This window comes from Lissotriton vulgaris, assembly GCF_964263255.1.
Source record: "Lissotriton vulgaris chromosome 7 unlocalized genomic scaffold, aLisVul1.2 SUPER_7_unloc_1, whole genome shotgun sequence".
NCBI classification, from domain to species: domain Eukaryota; kingdom Metazoa; phylum Chordata; class Amphibia; order Caudata; family Salamandridae; genus Lissotriton; species Lissotriton vulgaris.
The window spans coordinates 2,147,330-2,163,017 of NW_028240614.1; the positions used below are offsets into that span (position 1 = coordinate 2,147,330).

The following is a 15,688-nucleotide window of genomic DNA, read 5'->3' on the forward strand; positions in this document are numbered from 1 at the left end:
GCTTGTTTTTTGTCTCTCAGAGAGTCATTGAACCAAGGGGCTTCATTCCCTTTTGCTCTGGTCCTCTCTATCCGTTCAGGAGTTAGGGTGTCAATTACAGCCTGAAACCAGGACATTAATGCTGTGCTTTGTTGGTCAAGATCACCCTCACTCAAATTTGGAGATGGAGTAGAGAGAAACGTTGAGACCAGAGCTTCAGCCTCCACCCTCTTCCAAGATCTGACCTTCCTCCATCTGATGAAGAGGGTAGGCAGTCACATGGGACCCAACATTTAATCAGAACGTGGTCTGACCAAACACAAGGGCTAATATCGGTTATCTCTACCTGAGGCATGGAAGACCACATCTGGTCAAGAGTGTGGCCCTGAACATGGGTGGGGCCTGAGACCAATTGTGACAGGTCCAGAGAGGACAGGTTGGTTTCAAACCCAGCCTCTATAGGGTCTCTAGGTGACTTATCCCAGTGATAGTTAAAATCCCCGACCACCAGGAGGTGTTTATATCTAGATCCCAGGTCTGTTAAAAGCTCCAGAAAGGCTTCATTAAAGTCTGGGGAGCTTTTCGGTGGGCGATACGCTACTAGCAGCATAAAGCAGGAGGTTTTAAGGGAGATTTTTATTCCCAGAAGCTCTGGGCTGTCACAGTTTTCTGCGACAATTTGGATCACCATGAGAGTCTTTTTAGCCCCTTCGATGCTGATGACGAGCTCAGCTCGTCATCAGCTACGACGCTCGTATGCTGATGACGAGCTGAGCTCGTCATGTAACGCGGGTTTTCGAAAAACCCAGTACACAGCGGGAAAACCGCTAACACGCAAGGGTTTAAATAGGATTGCAACTCCCCCACCTCTGAGATCCCCGGGACGGTTGTACCACAGTGCGTCAAACTCCAGCGGTAGTGCAGCCAGAATGTCCAGGATAGATGATGCCCCCAGCCAGGTTTCTGTAAGGGCTAAGATGTCAATATCCCCTTCCAGGAGGAGAGAGAACACTTCAAGACGGTGCTTTTGCAAAGAGCGTGTATTGAGCACATTAATTTTCAGGCCCTGGGTCGTATACATATGGGACTGTTTCAGGACCCGTGTAGGTCCTTTCACTCTCCTCAGTAGTGACTCTTCTTTTAGCTTGGCTAGAGTGGTGCTATCTAGCGCCTCGTCGCCCGTTCTTAAGGCCAGAAGTGTCTCACAGTGGTAGATGTGAAGTGGAGCCGGGGCTCTGGCCCCTGGGCCCCTCGTGGAGTGGACGGGCGCAGACAGCTTGCCTCTGGCGCGCCAGCGGCACTCCCGCTGCACGAGCGCACTAAACACTTGTATTCCTGATATTTAAATAGTGCTTGTCAGGAATCCCTGCAACACTAGTACGCTAACCAAGATGGCGTCTTGGAAGCGTGCCGGAGTCCCTGGTCCCTCACCCAAAATGGCGGTCTGGAGGTGAGAGAGTGCGAGGGCTCACCCAAATGGTGAGTGGTGTAAATCAATAAAGTGCAGGCAATGTGAAGGAGAGTGTGCAAGGATTTGCTTTCAGGTTTACAGAAGCCCGCTAAATCAGGCAGCACCTATAAGGTTTAGCAAAATAAAATTTCAGAAGTCCCTTGAGCAACTAAATACAATGTTAAAAATGCGAGTATCATAGCAGCATTTAAAATACATAGGTGGCGTTTCAGTACGCGTCAGCGTGTTTAGCAATTTCTATGTCACTTTTTGGAAGTAGTATGCCCCTAGTCCAACAGGGCTCGTATCTACCACCAGTTCGTAGGTTGACCCGGTTGGAAGTATGCCACTGTCACTCCCTGCAGCAGTGCACCTATGCAGATTTGACACACTGGCTGTGGTCTCTTTCAGGAGGTTTTTCTCCATGTGTATGATATGAAAAACACTTCGCCTTCTTTGTTATCCTCCGTTATCCTCATGTTTTGAAGTCCGCTTTCCCCTTTCTCTGCGACATCCCCTGCAAGGATTGTCTGCTTGTGCGACCCAAACTTCTTCGTTTTGCTGCCCAGGGCCGGCACCCTTGCCGCACTCCTGCATACCTTTGCAAAATGTTCGAACCTTTCGCACTTCAGACATGCTTTCCCTTGTGCAAGACCCCCTCGGCGGCAGGTGGCTGTACTGACTGCAGTTTCCACCTCCACGGCTACTTGTGTGTCTCCTGGCACCTCTGCTTTCTCTGATTGACCCTCTCTGGATTGCATCCACATTCTCCTCCTTGACCACTGCTGTGAGTCCGTGCACGCTTCTGGTTGATCTTCGCGCCAGTGCTGACTCCATTCCCCCAGCACGTGTATCGTCCAATTCATGAGAACTTCCTAGGACTAAGATGTTATCAAGGAATATTCCTGGCTGTCACAAAATGAGCTTCTGCAGGTCTGATGACTTGCAGCCCTGAATTAGCTGAGCCCTGAAATCTAACGGCTTGTCGATGCCTGTGCATGAAATTTCCAGCTTCGCAGGTGCACAAAGAACATGTCTACAGACTCCTCTCCTCTTTGTTTTGCCTGTCGCAATTTAAAATGCTCAAAGTCTGGATTGACTTGCGGATCAAAGTAATGATCCAGGGCGCTCTCTGCTCGGTCAGAATCATTCTTTTTGTCTGTGTCTGGCAAGTCTTGGAACAGTTCGTAAAGTTCATCCCCTCCCATGTGAAGCATGGTTGACCTCTTTACAGCACCATTTGTTTCTCTCATGGCTATAAAGTAGTTTTTTAGTTGTCCTATTCATTTGCGTCATCTTGGCACCGCTATGGCCGGATCCCCCAGTTGACTGAATGGTGGAAGTGCGTTTAAAGTGGTGCGCAGGTTTTGTTCCGCCGCTGAGTCACCTCCCTCTGCCTGCACATATTGTTTGCCTGGTTGTGTCCCTTGCAGTGCTGTTCCTACCGCCCAGGTCTCCTGACTCCCTGGATGTGAATGTGTGATTTCTCTCAGCAGACCACCCTCTGTTGTGCTCTTTCCTTATTTTTCCTCCTTAGAGAGTATCTCCTTCCCTCTCTGCTGGCCTCCTCCAGCCTCTGGGGCTCCTGCACTCCCTTGTGGCCTCGCCCGAGGCTGTGACCTTCTTGATGTCCTTTCAGTTAACTGCTGTGACGGCTGGTGTCAATGGGCACACTTCCACTCTAGCGGCTGAGGGCCTGTGAAGCTTCCTCCCCCGCCTGTGTGCTCGTGGGGGTGGTCGCGCTGTCTTCTCCGCCCTGACTGCAGCCCACCTTCGATGAGCGATGTGCTGGTCTGTGCCCCCTGGTGTCCTCTGTACCTGTCGTGCTAGTGCATGTGTTCACCTGACCTCCTCCTGGTGGCGGCCTCACCAGGGGACACGATCATGACCCGCCGACTGGCCCATAGAAGCTCCTCCTGCCCTCCCCGTGGGGCGCACAGGACTGCACTCCGATCGGACCACATCCCGCACCTCGCTGCAAGGAAACCGCACACCAGAGACACGGTATGCACGACTCCTCACACATCGGCGGTCCGCCCCCGTGTCATCAGTGTAGTGGGGGGTTGGGGGTAACACTGGTCCTAAGGTCTACAATTATGAGCCGCACAATGACGGGACAACCACACAGGGAAACGGTCCATGCTGTCAGCCATGAGCGCTGTCATCCCCCTTTATTTGTACCTCCTGGTCCGCGCCCATCCCAGGAGGGTGCAAGTGCTACAAAGTAAAGTATGAGCTAGGTGGCTCACTACACATGGTGCGATTGTTGGTCAAACAGAATTTTAATAAATGTACCTTTCCGAAAATAGGAGTTGCCCACGGACCCATGCGTCTCTGAGGATCTTTCTTTCATAACTTTGAAGCTGCCTCTTTTGGTGATTAATAGATTTTGCTCTTCGGTCAGGTGTACCCCAAAAAAATCAGCTATTTTCTTTACTGCTCCTTTCAGATCCTAAAATGAGAAAAGGATCAGTTAAATCTTAATGTAAAGTACAAGGCGTATGCTTCTCACCACTAGAATACACTTGATCACTTTGGTGTGTCTTTTGGTCTCGGCTATAATCAGCTTTGAGCTGTCTGTTGTCAAAGAACTACTGTGTACAGTGCAAATACTTAGAGTGTGTTTGGGTCAACCCATTGCTTACCATTAGTTGGTTTTCTTCTCAATCCCACTTGCTTGCTTATGATCCGATGGCTTGCATTCCTCTTCTTGTGTTTGTCCCTCACCTCACATCAGGAAATTATTCTTTTTCTTTTTCTATGAGCTCTGAGAGACAGTGTGTGCGTTTAGCTCTCGCCCATGTGCTGCTTTCTCTACTTTTAGCCTCCCTGGCAGTCTGTGTTGCTCCCCACCCCACTCAGATCATGCTTAAAAGCTCAGTACATTTGTATATTTTTAGCAGTTTTGAGTACTGAGCAGACTTGATTATTGCCAAATAAAGGAAGCATTCATGCTACAGGGTCAGCCTGTGTTTGCGGCTGAGGCTGTACCTATAGTGGCCGGAAAGAGGTCTCTTCTCCCTGATGCTCATTAGTGTGGTTCCCAGGCTGCTGCAGAGCAACAAATGTCTAGGGGATTTGTTCCAGTTCCTAGTCATGCAGAAAGTACCTGGCAAGTATTTTCCTTTAAATCCTGGTACTTTCAAAGACAGGTGTTATATTCTTTCAGGGGATTGCACTTAGTTCTCGTTGTTATTTTTAACATGGGTCATGGGTAATATGATTTTTAAATTCTGTTCTGAGTTTCCTGCATGAAATTTGAAAAATATACCTTGTCATATATAAAAACTAAAAATATTTTATTCAATGTTCAGTTTCAAGATATGTGTTTGCTTTTCCTGCAGTATTTAAAAAAAAATTCTTGAACTTTTTTTTAACAATGCTTTACCAACTAGCAAGGGGAAAGTGAAAAATCAGCAATTATCATTGCAATTGTATTAATATAGTGCTTACCACCCTGTAAAAAGCGTTGAAGTACTGTACGGAGAGTAGTAGGCTACTCCAGATGCCAAGGTTAGTGGTTGATCCAGAGGTTATTGTGATAGAAGTGAAATTGTGCATTCAGTGGCCTCCGAATAACATCACAGAAAGTGATGTTGCATGATTTTTTTTTACAGTGACAGCATTATTTAAAGTGACATTGGAAAAAATGTGGGCTAGTTGACATCAACAGAAGTGGATAAATTCTAATTTCTTAGTGAAAACATAAAGAACAAGTATGTAGTAAGTACGGACGCAATTTTTATGTAAAGGTATAAGCCCAGGCAGACTCACAACACAAGGAACTGGCTTTTTCAAAAACACATTATATAAACATGAATCAAAAAATTAGCGCAATGGACTGTAATGATATCAAAACATAATTTTTAATTCTGACGTTAAATAATGAATAAATACATGTAGATTTGTATACAAGATATACACAATGTAATGGTTCTTAGTATGACCTTTCTTTAACACATCATAAAAATTCATGACAATTAGCAATAAAAAATTATCCCTGATTAATGGGCTGTGTATGTCAACGCGTTTCGACAATGTCTTTTGTCTTCATCAGGACAAATGAATATTCAGCCCCTTTTCTAAACAAAATAAAACAATGTTTTAGATGACATCAAAATGACAGTGCATTGCATCTTTGTTAATTATATACATCAAATGTATCTGAACAAAATATCATTTGTTTGATAAAAATCTTCATAGCCAGACTTGTATTTTTGTGCGAACTGTTAAAAAAGAGAGGTTGGAAAACATTTATATCTCATAATGTCGATAGTTCATGATATTTCCAAAGGGTTAACTAACAATTTGGACATTAAAAAAAACATACATTCAATGCTATTATCTAGAGGTCGGCGTAACATTTTACTTTATAACATCAAAAGGTGTCTATAGCAGTGTATTCAAAAGTCCTTCTAAATTTATTCCCTATTTAGTTTTCTAACAATTGCTAAGTTGTTTATACTAATTGACCTACGCATGAATCGGTTTTACGCATCCTACGGAAAACAGGGGTTATTCGGTTCATAGACAATTTCCTTTTACCGAATTTCTTATCAATTGTCCAGACTAAGTTCAAAGATCGTTCGATAAAAGATAGATGGAAAGAAGTTTTTAATTGAACATTCTGTATATGACCTTCTTAGCTTTATCGATGTTTGTTTCTTATTTGTTATTATTTTTCTTAACTTAATCTTACCTAAAATACTTTTTGATATAAACACATTCAAACAACACGGATGAAGGGAGTGAGGCACCTTCCCTTTAGTATTTGGAGTAGGTATGTGAAATCTGTTTCGGAGAGACAGCGATTTATTATTTTGCAAAAAGGTTCAAATGGTTTCTATTCCCTAATCTCTGTTGTTCTCACTTTCATAGCTCCATATTTTTACCTGTTTAAGCATGGTTCACTGCTCCCATCTCACTTCTACCTTCATCTAATTCCTGCCGACTTTAAAAGAGGGGACTTCAAGCGTTCTCCGTCATTTTGCCACTGCAATGCGTAGTTGCTCCTATAGTTAATCACCTGTTTTAACAAGGAATGTCTGATTTTATGCTCTTTTACATTAAATACTACCTTTTGCCAAATTTAATTTGGGTTGTCTCTCTTTTGCTATTACCTTTACTAAGTGGTAGTTTCCCCGCCGTGAATGGAAAACAATCTGGTGTGGTTGTAGGTCTATGGACTGGTTAAATGCATCAGTGTCGCATGCAAATGGACTTATTCGGGAGCCTGCCTCCGTCGTAAGTGCAGTTTGAAGCCAGACCCTAAAACACAAGGGTAGACGATATTATCAGTAACATTTTATCTTTTGGTTGTAGTGTTCCTCTAAATTCAGCTTTTCACGCTTTTTATTGTTACCTTAGTTTCACTTGCAGGAGAAATAAGGAAGACTACGAATTTTTCACGCTTTTTTTCTTTCTTCTCCCCACTTGGTGATTCAAATATTTTTGCGTTCAGCGGGAATGACGTTCGTTAAGGTACAAGACCCGCTAAGTTTGAGAAGAACAGAGAAAAACTATGTTCAGAATTGGACGCCAAACAGATGGAGTGTGGCTACGCGGAGTTCCGCTTCGTTACTGCGGAGTTTATCGAACTCTTACCGTTTTATCGCTTAGTAGCTCAAGACGCGTGTGCTTCCGCCAGCGGTCCGTGTAGAAAAGGAGGATTATGCGAAGTCCTTTTTCTACTGCTATTTATATCCGGTGTTGTATTGCTCATCTAGATTAGGCTCCGCCTCTATTTAAAGCGGTATTATCATTATTTAACTGCAGACCTAACGTCCACATCTATATTTTGATTCGTTTAGAATTTTTTTTTTTTAAATCACAGTTATCATTTTGTTGTTATTGTTAAAGCCTTATTGAGGAACACTATATCAGAATTCATTTGATGTTACCGCTATATTATTGTTCAACTTCTTTCCATCTATCTTTTATCGAACGATCTTTGAACTTAGTCTGGACAATTGATAAGAAATTTGGTAAAAGGAAATTGTCTATGAACCGAATAACCCCTGTTTTCCGTAGGATGCGTAAAACCGCTTCATGCGTAGGTCAATTAGTATAAACAACTTAGCAATTGTTAGAAAACTAAATAGGGAATACATTTAGAAGGACTTTTGAATACACTGCTATAGACACCTTTTGATGTTATAAAGTAAAATGTTACGCCGACCTCTAGATAATAGCATTGAATGTATGTTTTTTTAATGTCCAAATTGTTAGTTAACCCTTTGGAAATATCATGAACTATCGACATTATGAGATATAAATGTTTTCCAACCTCTCTTTTTTAACAGTTCGCACAAAAATACAAGTCTGGCTATGAAGATTTTTATCAAACAAATGATATTTTGTTCAGATACATTTGATGTATATAATTAACAAAGATGCAATGCACTGTCATTTTGATGTCATCTAAAAATTTTGTTTAGAAAAGTGGCTGAATATTCATTTGTCCTGATGAAGACAAAAGACATTGTCGAAACGCGTTGACATACACAGCCCATTAATCAGGGATAAATTTTTATCGCTAATTGTCATGAATTTTTATGATGTGTTAAAGAAAGGTCATACTAAGAACCATTAGGTTTTATTGTGTATATCTTGTATACAAATCTATATGTATTTATTCATTATTTAATGTCAGAATTAAAAATACTTTTTTGATATCATTACAGTCCATTGCGCTAATTTTTTGATTCATGTTTATATAATGTGTTTTTGAAAAAGCCAGTTCCTTGTGTTGTGAGTCTGCCTGGGCTTATACCTTTACATAAAAATTGTTTTCCCTGACCCAGGAGCCATATCCTAACCAGGGGGTCCTTGATACCTACATAGTAAGTACGGACGCCACATGATGAGAAGTATCTCTGGTAACTTTATTGTTGACAGGTGACTGTGCAGCCGGCACACAAGAGGCACAAAACATTAACTGACAGGAATCCAAATACGAGAACACCGAGGGCCATATTATCAAGAAAGGGCGATACATTATCGCTGCTTTTATTGGCAGGAAACTGCCAATAAAGCGGCGATAATGGGCTTGATAATATGCCCTTGTGAATTCCCATAGAAGTCCAGGTTCTGGTGTTAACCTGGGCTTCTATGGGAATTCACAAGGGCATATTATCAAGCCCATTATCGCCGCTTTATCAGCAGTTTCCTGCCGATAAAAGCGGCGATAATGTATGTATATAATTAAGATTTTGTCTTAAATTAGGATTTTGTCCTAAATTAGGATTTTGTCTTAAATTAGGATTTTGTCCTAAATCAGGATTTTGTCCTAAATTAGGATTTTGTCTTAAATTAGAATGTTGTCCTAAATTCAGATTTTGTCTTAAATTTGGAGTTTGTCTTAAGTTAGGATTCTGTCTTAAGTTAGGATTTTGTCTAAAGTCAGGATTTTGTCTAAAGTTAGGATTTTGTCCTAAATTAGGATTTTGTCCTAAATTAGGATTTTGTCTTAAATTAGGAGTTTGTCCTAAATCAGGATTTTGTCCTAAATTAGGAGTTTGTCCTAAATTAGGATTTTGTCCTAAATTCGGATTTTGACTTAAGTTCGGATTTTGTCTTAAGTTCGGATTTTGTCTTAAATTAGGATTTTGTCTTAAATTTGGATTTTGTCTTAAATTCGGATTTTGTCTTAAGTTAAACTTAAGACAAACTTAAGTTAAACTTAAGTTTAATTTAAGACTAAATCCTAATTTAGGACAAAATCCTAACTAAGGACAAAATCCTGATTTAAGACAAAATCCTAATTTAGGACAAAATCCTAATTTAAGACAAAATCCTAATTTAAGACTATTAAATGCCTTCTGTGAATACCAAAAGTAGTAAGTTTAGGATTTTGTTGTAAGTAAGTTCTGTGAATCGGGCCCAGTGTGTATAGAGTCCAAGGGCCTCCAGAGGTTTGGCAGAGCTTAAAGTTAGATAGAACCTTACTCTCTAAAGTGGTAGCTTGGTCGAGCAGTAAGGCAGTATCAGAGGACAGTGTTAAGCATTTGATGTACACACCCAGTCAGCAAATGAATTCAGACTCTCAAGAAACTGAATTCTAGGCCAATTGTTTATGTATAAAAAATATAATGTTGTCTTATTTCTAGAACCAAGCAAGCCTGGCACAGGTAAGCATAAAAATACTTTGCAGTAGTAAATTCCATGTATGAACACAGTTCAAAATTGCAGTATAACTTGTACTGGTTTTGGTTACAGTTTTAAGTAAGCAGTTTGCAACACTTAGCGGGTATGGTACATTCGAATGAATGGGTTTTTTAGGTAAAATGCAGTTAATTAATTTTCAGATTACTTTTGCTAACACAATGCGTTTTAGTTAGAGATATGATTTTTAAAGAATATTATTGCATTTCAAAAGTTGAAACTTAAAAACTTTTTCACATAGAATCACCAATGTTCTCCTATGGGAGAATATTCAGCACTGGGACATTTCCTAAAAACAGTTGAAAAAATGCGTTTTGGTTATTCGGCTGATTTTTAAGGAATATTTTTAGTTTTCAAAAGTCGACACAAACTTTTTGGGAGAAAAAGTTTCGATGTTATTCTATGAGAAAAAAGAGGTTATAGTTTTCCAGGTAGATAATCGGGCTTTGAAGTTACGGTCCTGGGGTTAGATTCAGGACTCTTCAAGGGTCAGTGATGCACTGTTGTTGCACCCTCAGCGGCACTAGGGCGGCCGGGCGTAGAGTGTTAAGGCCCAATTTTATCCTACGGAGGATAGGGGGACTCGGGTTGGTGGCTGCTGGCAAGCAGGCCACTGGGTTGTGGGAGCAGAGCTCCTAGGGTTAAACTCAAGGCAAGTTGGGGAACAAGTTAGCACAAAAGGGGCACCCTCAGAAGCACTAGGGCGGCTGGGTTCAGGCTGCTGTTTTGGGGTTGGGTGCCTTGTTGAATTCAATCGAGATTCTCCGGGACAAAGAAACACTGCTGGCTCAGGGACGAGGATCTTCCAGGAGTGACCACCACTTCGAGGGGTAAGTTGGGATGTAGAGGGATGGTTAGGCACCACTGGGTTGGGAACAAAAGGCTGTGGGGCATCGGGTGCAGGAGAGCCTTTGGACCTCAGATTTTCTTACCCGCTCTGGTCGCGGTAGGGGGGTCCTCTGAATTGAGGCTGCAGGCGTCGTCTGGAGGCTTGAGGCAGTTCAGGGGTTGCTGGCTCTCGGGGCAGGATTGCCGGGGGACCTACTCATGGTATTTTTCCACTCAAACTCAGGCCGGGCTCCGTGGGTGCAAAGTGGGCTGGATTTGTGGTTTCTGGCTGGCACCAGAAGCTGCTGTTCAAACACGTCAGTGTTCACAGGAGAAACAGCTTGGAAGGTGAATGCAGGCAGTTCCTCTGGGGTTTTTGAGGTTGCTGGCCCTTGGACACACCAGTGTTTTACAGAAGCAGGTTCGAGGGGAGACAGGCCTGTAGGGCTGGGGCCAAGTCAGTGGGCGTTGTCCTCTTGTTAGCTCTGCACATCTTCTTATCCTTCTTCTTCTCTTCTTTTTCTTGTTGTTGCTGGATCTGAGGAAGGAAGGTTCAGGGTGCCCCTAAATACTAAATTTAGGGGTGTTAAAGGTAGGTAAAGGGCAGGGACCAATGGGTCCCCTCCCTGGGGTGGGTACACCCCCCATTCCGCCAATCTCCAGTGGGAGGGGGCAGGAGCCGGTCCCTGGTTGGCTGGGTCTCCCCATTCTCAAGATGGAAGGGACTCAAGGTTGTGCTTCACCTCTCCTCCCCCACCTTAGGGGTGGAATTGGCAGAGGTGGGCACACCTCTCTTCCTCACTTTGTTTTTCCCGCCAGGCCAGTGGGGACCAGTTGCTTAAAGCAGCAAATGTTCTGGAGAGGCTCACAAAGGCGACATGTCTTTGAGGCTCCTCCTTTGTGAACCGTGCCCATCCTGGGGGAGGAGGCTTGGCACCTCGTCTCAGGATGTGCATTGTTTCAGGCCCCCGACAGCAGCAAGCTCTCGACCAAGGGGTTCAGAACCATGTCTGGTGGTGGCAGCGTAGACACCCAGGCAGTCAGGTCACTGGGAGTTGGTCGAGTTTCAGGGGGCATCTCTAAAATGCCCTCTGTTGTGCATTTTACATTAAATCCCACACTGGCATCAGTGTGGGTTTAATGTGCTGAGAAGTTTGATACCAAACTTCCCAGTCTTCAGTGCAGCTATTATAGTGCTGTGGAGTTCGTAATGACAACCTCCCAGGACCATATACTCTTAATGGCAGCACTGCACTTACAGTGCCCAGGAATGGACCTGGATACTGAAAAGTGGGGGGGTTACTGCAACAGAAACCCACTTTCCGACAGAGACGTTACTCCTCAAATGGTCATCCACATCAATCACAGAAGCCTTTTTCACCCACTTTGACATCCACAAAGGACACATTTTGGAACACGGCTTCCTTCCACTAAAAAGTTCAAAAGGGGACACCTTAATGGACGAGTGAGGCTTGGTGCTGTAAAACCACAACATGGAACGAACAGCGTTCTGTACATTGCACTTTCCAGCCATTGCCCACTGCACACAGTTGTTAAACACTATTCATGCGTTACACAAGTCCATTTATTTGCGGATGACAGAGTGAGCTCTTTGAATGAGTTATCCCCCCTTGGAAGCCAGACTGTGAGGGGTCGAGGGATCCATTCGTCTCGAGGAAGGCGGCCAGCTGCTTGTTGATGGTCTTCTCAATGACTTTGGCTGGAAACGGGAGGAGCAAGATGGGGCGGTAATTCTTGAGTTCGGTGGGGTCCGCTGTAGGTTTCTTGAGTAGGGCGCTGAGTTCGGCATGCTTCCAGCTCTCCGGGAAGGTGGCGGTGTCGAAGGAGGTGTTGATGATGTCCCGCAGGTGGGGTGCGATGACAGCGTCGGCCTTGTTGAAGACGTGGTGAGGGCAGGGGTCGGTTGGAGATCCGGAGTGGATGGAGTTCATCATGCGGACGGTGTCTTCGGTGCTGATCGGAGTCCAGGCGCGGAGGGTGGTGGTGGGGGGCGGTGGTTCGGTCGTGCCGTGCGTCGGTTGAGTGCTGAAGCTGTTGGAGAGAGGGTCTGGAGAAGGGAGGAGCAGGTCTACAGGCAGAGGATCAGCCTATTTAAACTAACTGAGGCATAGATCCTACAAAGGTACAGGCTACACCCGTAAACCATCCTGGACTTGATCAGGGACCTGCACCCACTTTGGAGCACCCAGCCCCAAGGTCGCACGCCATCCCATCCCATGTGCAGGTGCTGTGTAGCATACACCTGCTTGCCTCTGGGAGTTACCAAAGTGTGATTGCTGCGGTAGGTGGGTTGTCCCAGAGCTGCCTGTCCCATTTCTTTAGGAAGTTCCTAGAGGCCATGATGCAGAGAATGCATCATTACATCAGCTTTCCTGAAATGCACGCAGAACTGCTCTGGACCAAGACAGACTTCTATCAAATAGCACATTTCCTCAACATCATCAGCTGTATTGATGGCACCCATATCCCAATTTACCCACCTGCATCCACAGAGTACATTTACAGAAACAGGAAGTCAACCCACACAATAAATGTACAGGTAATCTGTGATGCTACATTATCACGGAGATAGTGGCCAAGTTCCCAAGAAGTACCCACCACTCCTACATTTTTCAGAACAGTGGGATCTACACACGCCTGACAGCGGGCTATTTGGTGAAGGATACCTGCTAGGTAAATTACTGTGTGACACTCCCTTGATACATATTGCAGATGTATGTGTGCATGTGAGTAATGTCTTTTTCATTTTCAAATAGGGGATAGTCCATATGCCGTCTGCTCCTTTATCCTGACACCCTACCTCAACCCTACAGCCCCTAGCCAGAGGCGATACAACAGGGCACACAAATCAACCAGGAACATTGTGGATTGCACCTTTGGACTGTTGAAAAGCAGGTTACGCTGCCTCCACAAAAGTGGAGGGGTACGCCAGTATACACCAATAACCTGCTGTAAGATGATTGCAACTTGTGCAATGTTGCACAACCTTGCGACTAAGAATGGCACTGAGGTGGAATTGAGCGTCTATGAGGACCATGATGATGATCATGCACTGCCTGAACGTAACACAGCAGGAGTTGCTACACCAACATATGGCAGTCACAGACGGGCAGAGATCTCACACAACTACTTTTAAGTAAGTAAAGAGACACAGACAGGTGGAATATGCACCCAACGTAGTTTAATATTTGGCACTACGCAGGTATTCAAAAGCACAAATGTGCAATACAAATTTCATTCATGTAATAATGGTAGTCCTGGGTCACTTTCCCATTAACAGAAAAAGTCATTGCCGCTCACACCTACCAGTGCCAGATGTAAGTGGCTGGCTTTCTTCGCTGTGCATTTGGACTGCTGGCTCACCATGGCGCCTGCTGCTCCTCCGTGTCTCCACAACAAGGCTTGTCATGCTGCTCCTACTGGTGCTTTCCTCACTTTCTGGGACGTCCAGGGCAACAGTTTGTGCTGTCTGTGCATTCATCATCAGCACTACAGCATTGGTCAAACTAGCAATGCCCCTAGACACCTCATTGCTATTGTGGGTGAGTCCCTCTTGCATGTTAATGCGTCGTCTGCATAGCAGGGAATAGGCTGTGGCCAGGCGGTTTATTGCTTTACTTTGCTGCTGCGCACGCTGCCTCTCCGTGAGCCTTGCTATTATTATTATTATTATTATTGGGACATTTGTTAAGCGCTGCGATTACGCACACCGGCGTGTCCACGCGTGTCCACGCGGCGTGTCCATGCTATCATGTCCTGGTCCAATTTGCTGCACAGAAGCTGCACTGATTGTGTCATGTCCCGCATCCCTGAAGCCATCTCCTTGTTAACATTGACCATTCTCTAATGCCCTTCCCTATTTCTTCCACATTTGTGTTCAGGCTCCTCATCTGGCGTTGCAAAGACCGGATGGCCTTCCCATGCAGCCTTTGGATTTTCACCATGCTACCCTCAAGGCCACGGAAGACACTGGAACCCTCCACATGAGCTGCTACAATGCTTTCTCTGTGCCTGTGGTGTCTGCTACCTGTACGGACAACCTCTGCACTGGACTGCTGTGTGGCAGGGCTACCTTTCCCAGGCAAGGTTGTTGTGTCATCCCCCTCAATGTCACCCGCTGATGACTCCATTTGGACAAGTTGGGCAACTACATGTCACCCTCTGGTTCAGCACTGCCACCCTCTGGTTCATCACAGCACCCTCTGGTTCACCACTGACACCCTCTGGTTCACCACTGCCACCCTCTAGTTCATCACAGCACCCTCTGGTTCACCACTGAAACCCTCTGGTTCACCCCTGCACCCTCTGGTTCAGCACTGTCACCCTCTGGTTCACCCCTGTCACCCTCTGGTTCATCACAGCACTCTCTGGTTCACTACTGCCAACCTCTGGTTCACCGCTTCCACCCTCTGGTTCAGCACTGTCACCCTCTGGTTCACCACTGCCACTCTCTGGATCACCACTGTCACTCTCTGGTTCACCACTGTCACCCTGTGGTTCACCACTGCCACCCTCTGGTTCATCAAGCACCCTCTGGTTCATCACTGCCACCCTCTGGTTCAGTACTGCCACCCTCTGGTTCACCACTACCACCCTCTGGTTCACCACTACCACCCTCTGGTTCACCACTGCCACCCTCTGGTTCCTCACAGCACCCTCCGCGTCACCACTGTCACCCTCCGGTTCACCACTACCACTCTCTGGTTCACCACTGCCAACCTCTGGTTCACCCCTGCCACCTTCTGGCTCATCACAGCACCCTCTAGTTCACCATTGTGATGCCGGAGTTGTCAGAGGCAGTGATGCAGGCAGTTCAGGTGAGGACAGTAGCAGAGGGGAACCTGAACATTCTGGGGACGCCTGCAGATGTGGAGATATTTCTGGGTCTTGGGATGGTGGCTGTGTAGTTGGCGCACCTGTGTCCTGTGTGACATTCTCTGCACTTGGCCCTGGCTCCTGGCTGTCATCCCACTCTGGTGCTGTGCCTTCCGTCTCCCTGGTACGCCTGCGAGATGTCTCGCCTGTGGACATATAAGCGTACATTAGCTTGGTGCAACTGCCTCACAGCCACTACAATTAAATAATTTTCACTGGTACAATGTACATGTTGCCTGTGCTTCAATATGTCTGAAATGATTTGCCTATCTTTTTGCTTGCTGTGCTGTATGACATGGTCCTTCATTTACTGACTAAATGTCCCATCATGCATTGCTCCTGTATAGTGCTACCTCTACTGGACTGTGATTA

General features: G+C 45.1%; 1 protein-coding gene across 1 annotated transcript in view; it reads right to left on the minus strand.

Annotated features, from left to right (window-relative positions):
* LOC147672977 (sulfotransferase 6B1-like) overlaps positions 1–15,688 on the minus strand; it is a 218,356-nt gene that overhangs the window by 16,308 nt on the left and 186,360 nt on the right. Inside the window, exon 5 of the mRNA XM_086947850.1 lies at positions 3,725–3,881. Coding sequence (XP_086803976.1) covers positions 3,725–3,881 — 157 coding nt within the window. The remainder of the gene's footprint in view (positions 1–3,724; positions 3,882–15,688) is intronic.